The sequence below is a fragment of the Leptodactylus fuscus genome, chromosome 1 (assembly GCF_031893055.1).
Source record: "Leptodactylus fuscus isolate aLepFus1 chromosome 1, aLepFus1.hap2, whole genome shotgun sequence".
Classification (NCBI taxonomy): domain Eukaryota; kingdom Metazoa; phylum Chordata; class Amphibia; order Anura; family Leptodactylidae; genus Leptodactylus; species Leptodactylus fuscus.
Window position 1 is genome coordinate 370,096,587 of NC_134265.1, and position 13,425 is coordinate 370,110,011.

General features: G+C 37.8%; 1 protein-coding gene across 1 annotated transcript in view; it reads right to left on the minus strand.

Moving 5' to 3' along the window:
* The window catches only part of LOC142189559 (uncharacterized), a 222,967-nt gene that overhangs the window by 21,969 nt on the left and 187,573 nt on the right, over positions 1 to 13,425 (minus strand). Inside the window, exon 8 of the mRNA XM_075262174.1 lies at positions 3,470 to 3,571. Within this exon, the coding sequence (XP_075118275.1) occupies positions 3,470 to 3,571 (102 nt within the window). The remainder of the gene's footprint in view (positions 1 to 3,469; positions 3,572 to 13,425) is intronic.

The window sequence follows — 13,425 nt, forward strand, 5'->3', positions numbered from 1 at the left end:
ACAAAGGTCTCTCATCCATGGCCACTCATGGATGTGAAACTGAGGCAGCTGACTTTGTGGCACCCTAGGGTTTTGTAGCTGGTATTCCATCAAAGGTCTCTGCTGCTCAACCACTCTATTCAACATCTGAAACGTTGAGTTCCAGCGCGTGGGGACGTCGCACAAAAGCCGGTGTTGTGGCACATGCAGGCGTTGCTGGAGAGATTTTAAGCTAGCAGCGGCTACTGTCGACTTGCGAAAGTGGGCGCACATGCGCCGCACTTTCACCAGTAGCTCTGGAACATTGGGGTAGCTCTTTAGGAAACGTTGCACCACTAGGTTGAAGACGTGGGCCAGGCATGGAACATGTTGGAGTCCGGCAAGCTCCAGAGCTGCTACCAGGTTCCGGCCGTTATCACAAACGACCATGCCTGGGCCCAGGTGCAGCGGCTCAAACCATATTGCCGTCTCATCGAGGAGGGCATCCCTCACCTCGGAGGCAGTGTGCTGTCTGTCCCCCAAGCTGATCAGCTTCAGCACAGCCTGCTGACGTCTACCAACGCCAGTGCTGCAACGTTTCCAACTCGTAGCTGGGGTCAATCTAACAGCGGAGGAGGAGGCGGTGGCGGAGGAGGAGGCGGTGGCGGAGGAGGAGGCGGTAGAGGAGGAGGAGGAGGGGGGTGTTCTTCTCGTGTCCCTGCCAGGAATGTTAGGCGGGGAGACGAGGTACACCGGGCCAGTTTGGGAAGCAGTCCCAGCCTCAACTACATTCACCCAGTGTGCCGTCAGTGAAATGTAGCGTCCCTGTCCGCATGCACTTGTCCACGCGTCGGTGGTCAAGTGGACCTTTGTGCAAAGCGCGGAACTAAGGGCCCGCCTGATGTTGAGTGACACGTGCTGGTGCAAGGCGGGGACGGCACACCGGGAGAAGTAGTGACGGCTAGGGACGGCATAGCGAGGTGCCGCAGTTGCCATCAGGTCCAGGAAGGCGGGAGTTTCAACAAGCCGGAACGCCAACATCTCCTGGGCCAGCAGTTTAGCGATGTTGGCGTTCAAGGCTTGCGCGTGTGGGTGGTTAGCAGTGTATTTCTGCCGCCGCTCCAATGTCTGAGAGATGGTGGGTTGTTGTAAAGAAGCGCCTGATGGTGCCTTTGATGGTGCAGGAGAAGGAGATAAGACAGGACCAGGGGAGGATGAGGGAGAAGTCAACAAAGTGGCGGAGGCAGATGAAGTGGTGTCCTGGCTCATCCTCTGGAGTGCATCGCCAGCACAGTCAGCAGTGGCAGTGGCAGAGGCAGAGGCAGTGGCAGAGGCAGTGGCAGTGGCGTGAACGGCAGGCGGCCTTTGTCCTGCCGTTGCTGCCTGCCACTGATTCCAGTGCTTGGATTCCAAATGACGGCGCATTGAAGTGGTGGACAGGTTGCTCTTCTCAGAGCCCCTAATCAATTTCGAGAGGCAAATTGTGCAAACAACACTATATCTGTCCTCGGCGCATTCCTTGAAAAAACTCCACACCTTCGAGAAACGTGCCCTCGAGGTGGGAGTTTTTCGGGGCTGGGTACGAACTGGAACATCTTGGGAGATTCCGGGTGTGGCCTGGCTTCGCCTAAGCTGCTGACCCCTGCCTCTGCCTCTAGCTACCCTTTTTGGTGCTGCACCTGCCTCAACATCCACACTACTTTCCCCGCTTGACATCCCCCCTGTCCAGGTCGGGTCAGTGTCCTCATCATCCACCACTTCCTCTTCCAACTCCTGTCTCATCTCCTCAACTGGATGCCCTGACGGCAACTGCGTCACATCATCGTCGATGAGGGTGGGTTGCTGGTCATCCACCACCAAATCGAACGGAGATGGAGGAGACTCTAGTGTTTGAGCATCTGGACACAGATGCTCCTCTGTTAGGTTCGTGGAATCGTGACGTGGAGAGGCAGGTTGAGGGACAATGAAAGGAGCGGAGAACAGCTCTGGGGAGCAGGGACAGTTGGGGTTATTGTTCTGTGAAGCTTGGGAATTTTGGGAGGAAGGAGGACAAGACTGTTGGGTAATAGGAGGAGAGGAGGCAGAGTCTGACTGGCTGCTGGACAATGTGCTGTAAGCGTTCTCTGACAGCCATTGCAAGACCTGTTCCTGGTTCTCGGGCCTACTAAGGTTTGTACCCTGCAGTTTAGTTAATGTGGCAAGCAACCCTGGCACTGTGGAGTGGCGCAATGCTTGCTGCCCCACAGGAGTAGGCACGGGACGCCCTGTGGCTTCACTGCTACCTTGCTCCCCAGAACCATTCCCCCGACCTCGCCCACGGCCTCGTCCACGTCCCTTTCCGGGAGCCTTGCGCATTTTGAATTCCCAGTTAGAAATTGGCACTATATACCAGTAGCAAAAATTGTGGGTGCACGTAACCCCAATATATTCTTTGAATTACCAGTCAGACAATGGCACTGTATACCAGTAGCAAAAATTGTGGGTGCACGTAACCCCAATATATTCTTTGAATTCCCAGTCAGACAATGGCACTATATACCAGTAGCAAAAATTGTGGGTGTATATAGCCCCAATTCTATTGCTAGGGGACTTGCAGGGTATTTCTGAGGTGAAGGTGGGGGGGCACACTGTTGGAACGGGGATTTGGGGTGTATATATGGGGTATATGGGAATACACTGTCAGTGTGTTTCATTCAGGATCCTGGGAAAGCTGGGTTGCGGCGATTGAGCCCGTCAGTGCCACGTTACACTGACAAGCTTCTCCCTGGAATTGAAGTTATATGTAACCCCAATATATTCTTTGAATTCCCAGTCAGACAATGGCACTATATGGCAGTAGCAAAAATAGTGGGTGTATATAGCCCCAATTCTATTGCTAGGGGACTTGCAGGGTATTTCTGGGGTGAAGGTGGGGGGGCACACTGTTGGAACGGGTATCGGGGGTATATATCGGGTATACGGGAATACACTGACAGTGTATTCCATTCAGGATCCGCGGAAAGCTGGGTTGCGGCGATTGAGCCCGTCAGTGCCACGTTACACTGACAAGCTTCTCCCTGGAATTTAGCTCTTACAAGAGCTGTTGGTTGTCTTCTCCTTCCTATCCTAGCCTGTCCCTGCCTACCCAGAATCTAAGCCCTAGCTAACTGGACGGAAACCTCTGTCCTCGGTGAATTGCAAGCTCAGAATGACGCGAACCTGGGCGGCGCTGTTCTTTTAAATTAGAGGTCACATGTTTTCGGCAGCCAATGGGTTTTGCCTACTTTTTTCAACGTCACCGGTGTCGTAGTTCCTGTCCCACCTACCCTGCGCTGTTATTGGAGCAAAAAAGGCGCCAGGGAAGGTGGGAGGGGAATCGAGTAATGGCGCACTTTACCACGCGGTGTTCGATTCGATTCGAACATGCCGAACAGCCTAATATCCGATCGAACATGAGTTCCATAGAACACTGTTCGCTCATCTCTAGTAATAGTACTTGTAGTAATAATGGTACTAATAGTAACTGTCTTACCCTGCATGAGGCGCTCTTCCTCTAGGAATGGAGGGGGCATTGGCCGGGGACAGGGATTTTCAAGATGAAACATGTGAGGAGGCCGCGGATGAACAGAAGAGCCTGAAAGACAGAAAGAGCAACAAGAAACAGTAGAATTGTGACCGCAGATTTGGATGTGACTGGAGTAAAAGACGTGATGCTGGTAACTGTATTGGTGGTAGTGGTAATAGTGCTGGTTGTAGAATTAATATAATAATGTACAGAGCACCATGGGATTAATCTAATAATGTACAGAGCACCATGGGATTAATATAATAATGTACAGAGCACCATGGGATTAATATAATAATGTACAGAGCACCATGGGATTAATATAATAATGTACAGAGCACCATGGGATTAATATAATAATATACAGAGCACCATGGGATTAATATAATAATGTACAGCACCATGGGATTAATATAATAATGTACAGCACCATGGGATTAATATAATAATGTACAGAGCACCATGGAATTAATATAATAATGTACAGAGCACCATGGGATTAATATAATAATGTACAGAGCACCATGGGATTAATATAATAATGTACAGAGCACCATGGGATTAATATAATAATGTACAGAGCACCATGGGATTAATATAATAATATACAGAGCACCATGGGATTAATATAATAATGTACAGCACCATGGGATTAATATAATAATGTACAGAGCACCATGGGATTAATATAATAATGTACAGAGCACCATGGGATTAATATAATAATGTACAGAGCACCATGGAATTAATATAATAATGTACAGAGCACCATGGGATTAATATAATAATATACAGAGCACCATGGGATTAATATAATAATGTACAGAGCACCATGGGATTAATATAATAATATACAGAGCACCATGGGATTAATATAATAATGTACAGCACCATGGGATTAATATAATAATGTACAGAGCACCATGGGATTAATATAATAATGTACAGAGCACCATGGGATTAATATAATAATGTACAGAGCACCATGGAATTAATATAATAATGTACAGAGCACCATGGGATTAATATAATAATATACAGAGCACCATGGGATTAATATAATAATGTACAGCACCATGGGATTAATATAATAATGTACAGAGCACCATGGGATTAATATAATAATGTACAGAGCACCATGGGATTAATATAATAATGTACAGAGCACCATGGGATTAATATAATAATGTACAGAGCACCATGGGATTAATATAATAATGTACAGAGCACCATGGGATTAATATAATAATGTACAGCACCATGGGATTAATATAATAATGTACAGAGCACCATGGGATTAATATAATAATGTACAGAGCACCATGGGATTAATATGATAATGTACAGAGCACCATGGAATTAATATGATAATGTACAGGGCACCATGGGATTAATATGATAATGTACAAAGCACCATGGAATTAATATGATAATGTACAGAGCACCATGGGATTAATCTGATAATGTACAGAGCACCATGGGATTAATATGATAATGTACAGAGCACCATGGAATTAATATGATAATGTACAGGGCACCATGGGATTAATATAATAATGTACAGAGCACCATGGGATTAATATAATAATGTACAGAGCACCATGGGACTAATATAATAATGTACAGAGCACCATGGGATTAATATAATAATGTACAGAGCACCATGGGATTAATATAATAATGTATATCACCATGGGACTAATATAATAATGTACAGAGCACCATGGGATTAATATAATAATGTACAGCACCATGGGACTAATATAATAATGTACAGAGCACCATGGGACTAATATAATAATGTACAGAGCACCATGGGATTAATATAATAATGTACATCACCATGGGACTAATATAATAATGTACAGGGCACCATCGGATTAATATAATAATGTACAGCACCATGGGACTAATATAATAATGTACAGAGCACCATGGGACTAATATAATAATGTACAGAGCACCATGGGATTAATATAATAATGTACAGAGCACCATGGGATTAAAATAATAATGTACAGAGCACCATGTGATTAATATAATAATGTACAGCACCATGGGATTAATATAATAATGTACAGAGCACCATGGGATTAATATAATAATGTACAGAGCACCATGGGATTAATATAATAATGTACAGAGCACCATGGGATTAATATAATAATGTATAGCACCATGGGATTAATATAATAATGTACAGAGCACCATGGGATTAAAATAATAATGTACAGAGCACCATGGGATTAATATAATAATGTACAGCACCATGGGATTAATATAATAATGTACAGAGCACCATGGGATTAATATATTAATGTACAGAGCACCATGGGATTAATATATTAATGTACAGAGCACCATGGAATTAATATAATAATGTACAGAGCACCATGGGATTAATATAATAATGTATAGCACCATGGGATTAATATAATAATGTACAGAGCACCATGGGATTAAAATAATAATGTACAGAGCACCATGGGATTAATATAATAATGTACAGCACCATGGGATTAATATAATAATGTACAGAGCACCATGGGATTAATATATTAATGTACAGAGCACCATGGGAATAATATATTAATGTACAGAGCACCATGGAATTAATATAATAATGTACAGAGCACCATGGGATTAATATAATAATGTATAGCACCATGGGATTAATATAATAATGTACAGAGCACCATGGGATTAAAATAATAATGTACAGAGCACCATGGGATTAATATAATAATGTACAGCACCATGGGATTAATATAATAATGTACAGAGCACCATGGGATTAATATATTAATGTACAGAGCACCATGGGATTAATATATTAATGTACAGAGCACCATGGATTAATATAATAATGTACAGAGCACCATGGGATTAATATAATAATGTACAGAGCACCATGGGATTAATATAATAATGTACAGAGCACCATGGGATTAATATAATAATGTACAGAGCACCATGGGATTAATATAATAATGTACAGAGCACCATGGGATTAATATAATAATGTACAGAGCACCATGGGATTAATATAATAATGTACAGAGCACCATGGGATTAATATAATAATGTACAGAGCACCATGGGATTAATATAATAATGTTCAGAGCACCATGGAATTAATATAATAATGTACAGAGCACCATGGGATTAATATAATAATGTACAGAGCACCATGGGATTAATATAATAATGTACAGAGCACCATGGGATTAATATAATAATGTACAGAGCACCATGGGATTAATATAATAATATACAGAGCACCATGGGATTAATATAATAATGTACAGCACCATGGGATTAATATAATAATGTACAGAGCACCATGGGATTAATATAATAATATACAGAGCACCATCGGATTAATATAATAATGTACAGCACCATGGGACCTAATATAATAATGTACAGAGCACCATGGGACTAATATAATAATGTACAGAGCACCATGGGACTAATATAATAATGTACAGAGCACCATGGGATTAAAATAATAATGTACAGAGCACCATGGGATTAATATAATAATGTACAGCACCATGGGATTAATATAATAATGTACAGCACCATGGGATTAATATAATAATGTACAGAGCACCATGGGATTAATATATTAATGTACAGAGCACCATGGGATTAATATATTAATGTACAGAGCACCATGGAATTAATATAATAATGTACAGAGCACCATGGGATAAATATAATAATGTATAGCACCATGGGATTAATATAATAATGTACAGAGCACCATGGGATTAAAATAATAATGTACAGAGCACCATGGGATTAATATAATAATGTACAGCACCATGGGATTAATATAATAATGTACAGAGCACCATGGGATTAATATATTAATGTACAGAGCACCATGGGATTAATATATTAATGTACAGAGCACCATGGGATTAATATAATAATGTACAGAGCACCATGGAATTAATATAATAATGTACAGAGCACCATGGGATTAATATAATAATGTACAGAGCACCATGGGATTAATATAATAATGTACAGAGCACCATGGGATTAAAATAATAATGTACAGAGCACCATGGGATTAATATAATAATGTACAGAGCACCATGGGAATTAATATAATAATGTACAGAGCACCATGGGATTAATATAATAATGTACAGAGCACCATGGGATTAATATAATAATGTTCAGAGCACCATGGAATTAATATAATAATGTACAGAGCACCATGGGATTAATATAATAATGTACAGAGCACCATGGGATTAATATAATAATGTACAGAGCACCATGGGATTAATATAATAATGTACAGAGCACCATGGGATTAATATAATAATATACAGAGCACCATGGGATTAATATAATAATGTACAGCACCATGGGATTAATATAATAATGTACAGAGCACCATGGGATTAATATAATAATATACAGAGCACCATCGGATTAATATAATAATGTACAGCACCATGGGACTAATATAATAATGTACAGAGCACCATGGGACTAATATAATAATGTACAGAGCACCATGGGATTAATATAATAATGTACAGAGCACCATGGGATTAAAATAATAATGTACAGAGCACCATGGGATTAATATAATAATGTACAGCACCATGGGATTAATATAATAATGTACAGAGCACCATGGGATTAATATAATAATGTACAGAGCACCATGGGATTAATATAATAATGTACAGAGCACCATGGGATTAATATAATAATGTACAGAGCACCATGGGATTAATATAATAATGTATAGCACCATGGGATTAATATAATAATGTACAGAGCACCATGGGATTAAAATAATAATGTACAGAGCACCATGGGATTAATATAATAATGTACAGCACCATGGGATTAATATAATAATGTACAGAGCACCATGGGGATTAATATATTAATGTAAAGAGCACCATGGGATTAATATATTAATGTACAGAGCACCATGGGATTAATATATTAATGTACAGAGCACCATGGAATTAATATAATAATGTACAGAGCACCATGGGATTAATATAATAATGTACAGAGCACCATGGGATTAATATAATAATGTACAGAGCACCATGGGATTAATATAATAATGTACAGAGCACCATGGGATTAATATAGTAATGTACAGAGCACCATGGGATTAATATATTAATGTACAGAGCACCATGGGATTAATATAATAATGTACAGAGCACCATGGGATTAATATAATAATGTACAGAGCACCATGGGATTAATATAATAATATACAGAGCACCATGGGATTAATATAATAATGTACAGCACCATGGGATTAATATAATAATGTACAGCACCATGGGATTAATATAATAATGTACAGAGCACCATGGAATTAATATAATAATGTACAGAGCACCATGGGATTAATATAATAATGTACAGAGCACCATGGGATTAATATAATAATGTACAGAGCACCATGGGATTAATATAATAATGTACAGAGCACCATGGGATTAATATAATAATATACAGAGCACCATGGGATTAATATAATAATGTACAGCACCATGGGATTAATATAATAATGTACAGAGCACCATGGGATTAATATAATAATGTACAGAGCACCATGGGATTAATATAATAATGTACAGAGCACCATGGAATTAATATAATAATGTACAGAGCACCATGGGATTAATATAATAATATACAGAGCACCATGGGATTAATATAATAATGTACAGCACCATGGGATTAATATAATAATGTACAGAGCACCATGGGATTAATATAATAATGTACAGAGCACCATGGGATTAATATAATAATGTACAGAGCACCATGGGATTAATATAATAATGTACAGAGCACCATGGGATTAATATAATAATGTACAGAGCACCATGGGATTAATATAATAATGTACAGCACCATGGGATTAATATAATAATGTACAGAGCACCATGGGATTAATATATTAATGTACAGAGCACCATGGGATTAATATAATAATGTACAGCACCATGGGATTAATATAATAATGTACAGAGCACCATGGGAATAATATAATAATGTACAAAGCACCATGGAATTAATATGATAATGTACAGAGCACCATGGGATTAATCTGATAATGTACAGAGCACCATGGGATTAATATGATAATGTACAGAGCACCATGGAATTAATATGATAATGTACAGGGCACCATGGGATTAATATAATAATGTACAGAGCACCATGGGATTAATATAATAATGTACAGAGCACCATGGGACTAATATAATAATGTACAGAGCACCATGGGATTAATATAATAATGTACAGAGCACCATGGGATTAATATAATAATGTACATCACCATGGGACTAATATAATAATGTACAGAGCACCATGGGATTAATATAATAATGTACAGCACCATGGGACTAATATAATAATGTACAGAGCACCATGGGATTAATATAATAATGTACAGAGCACCATGGGATTAATATAATAATGTACATCACCATGGGACTAATATAATAATGTACAGGGCACCATCGGATTAATATAATAATGTACAGCACCATGGGACTAATATAATAATGTACAGAGCACCATGGGACTAATATAATAATGTACAGAGCACCATGGGATTAATATAATAATGTACAGAGCACCATGGGATTAAAATAATAATGTACAGAGCACCATGGGATTAATATAATAATGTACAGCACCATGGGATTAATATAATAATGTACAGAGCACCATGGGATTAATATAATAATGTACAGAGCACCATGGGATTAATATAATAATGTACAGAGCACCATGGGATTAATATAATAATGTATAGCACCATGGGATTAATATAATAATGTACAGAGCACCATGGGATTAAAATAATAATGTACAGAGCACCATGGGATTAATATAATAATGTACAGCACCATGGGATTAATATAATAATGTACAGAGCACCATGGGATTAATATATTAATGTACAGAGCACCATGGGATTAATATATTAATGTACAGAGCACCATGGGATTAATATATTAATGTACAGAGCACCATGGGATTAATATATTAATGTACAGAGCACCATGGAATTAATATAATAATGTACAGAGCACCATGGGATTAATATAATAATGTATAGCACCATGGGATTAATATAATAATGTACAGAGCACCATGGGATTAAAATAATAATGTACAGAGCACCATGGGATTAATATAACAATGTACAGCACCATGGGATTAATATAATAATGTACAGAGCACCATGGGATTAATATATTAATGTACAGAGCACCATGGGATTAATATATTAATGTACAGAGCACCATGGAATTAATATAATAATGTACAGAGCACCATGGGATTAATATAATAATGTATAGCACCATGGGATTAATATAATAATGTACAGAGCACCATGGGATTAAAATAATAATGTACAGAGCACCATGGGATTAATATAATAATGTACAGCACCATGGGATTAATATAATAATGTACAGAGCACCATGGGATTAATATAATAATGTACAGAGCACCATGGGATTAATATATTAATGTACAGAGCACCATGGGATTAATATATTAATGTACAGAGCACCATGGGATTAATATAATAATGTACAGAGCACCATGGGATTAATATAATAATGTACAGAGCACCATGGGATTAATATAATAATGTACAGAGCACCATGGGATTAAAATAATAATGTACAGAGCACCATGGGATTAATATAATAATGTACAGAGCACCATGGAATTAATATAATAATGTACAGAGCACCATGGGATTAATATAATAATGTACAGAGCACCATGGGATTAATATAATAATGTTCAGAGCACCATGGAATTAATATAATAATGTACAGAGCACCATGGGATTAATATAATAATGTACAGAGCACCATGGGATTAATATAATAATGTACAGAGCACCATGGGATTAATATAATAATGTACAGAGCACCATGGGATTAATATAATAATATACAGAGCACCATGGGATTAATATAATAATATACAGAGCACCATGGGATTAATATAATAATGTACAGCACCATGGGATTAATATAATAATGTACAGAGCACCATGGGATTAATATAATAATATACAGAGCACCATCGGATTAATATAATAATGTACAGCACCATGGGACTAATATAATAATGTACAGAGCACCATGGGACTAATATAATAATGTACAGAGCACCATGGGATTAATATAATAATGTACAGAGCACCATGGGATTAAAATAATAATGTACAGAGCACCATGGGATTAATATAATAATGTACAGCACCATGGGATTAATATAATAATGTACAGAGCACCATGGGATTAATATAATAATGTACAGAGCACCATGGGATTAATATAATAATGTACAGAGCACCATGGGATTAATATAATAATGTACAGAGCACCATGGGATTAATATAATAATGTATAGCACCATGGGATTAATATAATAATGTACAGAGCACCATGGGACTAATATAATAATGTACAGAGCACCATGGGATTAATATAATAATGTACAGAGCACCATGGGATTAAAATAATAATGTACAGAGCACCATGGGATTAATATAATAATGTACAGCACCATGGGATTAATATAATAATGTACAGAGCACCATGGGATTAATATAATAATGTACAGAGCACCATGGGATTAATATAATAATGTACAGAGCACCATGGGATTAATATAATAATGTACAGAGCACCATGGGATTAATATAATAATGTATAGCACCATGGGATTAATATAATAATGTACAGAGCACCATGGGATTAAAATAATAATGTACAGAGCACCATGGGATTAATATAATAATGTACAGCACCATGGGATTAATATAATAATGTACAGAGCACCATGGGATTAATATAATAATGTACAGAGCACCATGGGATTAATATAATAATGTACAGAGCACCATGGGATTAATATAATAATGTACAGCACCATGGGATTAATATAATAATGTACAGAGCACCATGGGATTAATATAATAATGTACAGAGCACCATGGGATTAATATATTAATGTACAGAGCACCATGGGATTAATATATTAATGTACAGAGCACCATGGAATTAATATAATAATGTACAGAGCACCATGGGATTAATATAATAATGTACAGAGCACCATGGGATTAATATAATAATGTACAGAGCACCATGGGATTAAAATAATAATGTACAAAGCACCATGGAATTAATATGATAATGTACAGGGCACCATGGGATTAATATGATAATGTACAAAGCACCATGGAATTAATATGATAATGTACAGAGCACCATGGGATTAATCTGATAATGTACAGAGCACCATGGGATTAATATGATAATGTACAGAGCACCATGGAATTAATATGATAATGTACAGGGCACCATGGGATTAATATAATAATGTACAGAGCACCATGGGACTAATATAATAATGTACAGAGCACCATGGGACTAATATAATAATGTACAGAGCACCATGGGATTAATATAATAATGTACAGAGCACCATGGGATTAATATAATAATGTACATCACCATGGGACTAATATAATAATGTACAGAGCACCATGGGAATAATATAATAATGTACAGAGCACCATGGGATTAATATAATAATGTACAGAGCACCATGGGAATAATATAATAATGTACAGAGCACCATGGGATTAATATAATAATGTACAGAGCACCATGGGATTAATATAATAATGTACAGAGCACCATGGGATTAATATAATAATGTACAGCACCATGGGATTAATATAATAATGTACAGCACCATGAGATTAATATAATAATGTACAGAGCACCATGGGATTAATATAATAATGTACAGCACCATGGGATTAATATAATAATGTACAGAGCACCATGGGATTAATATAATAATGT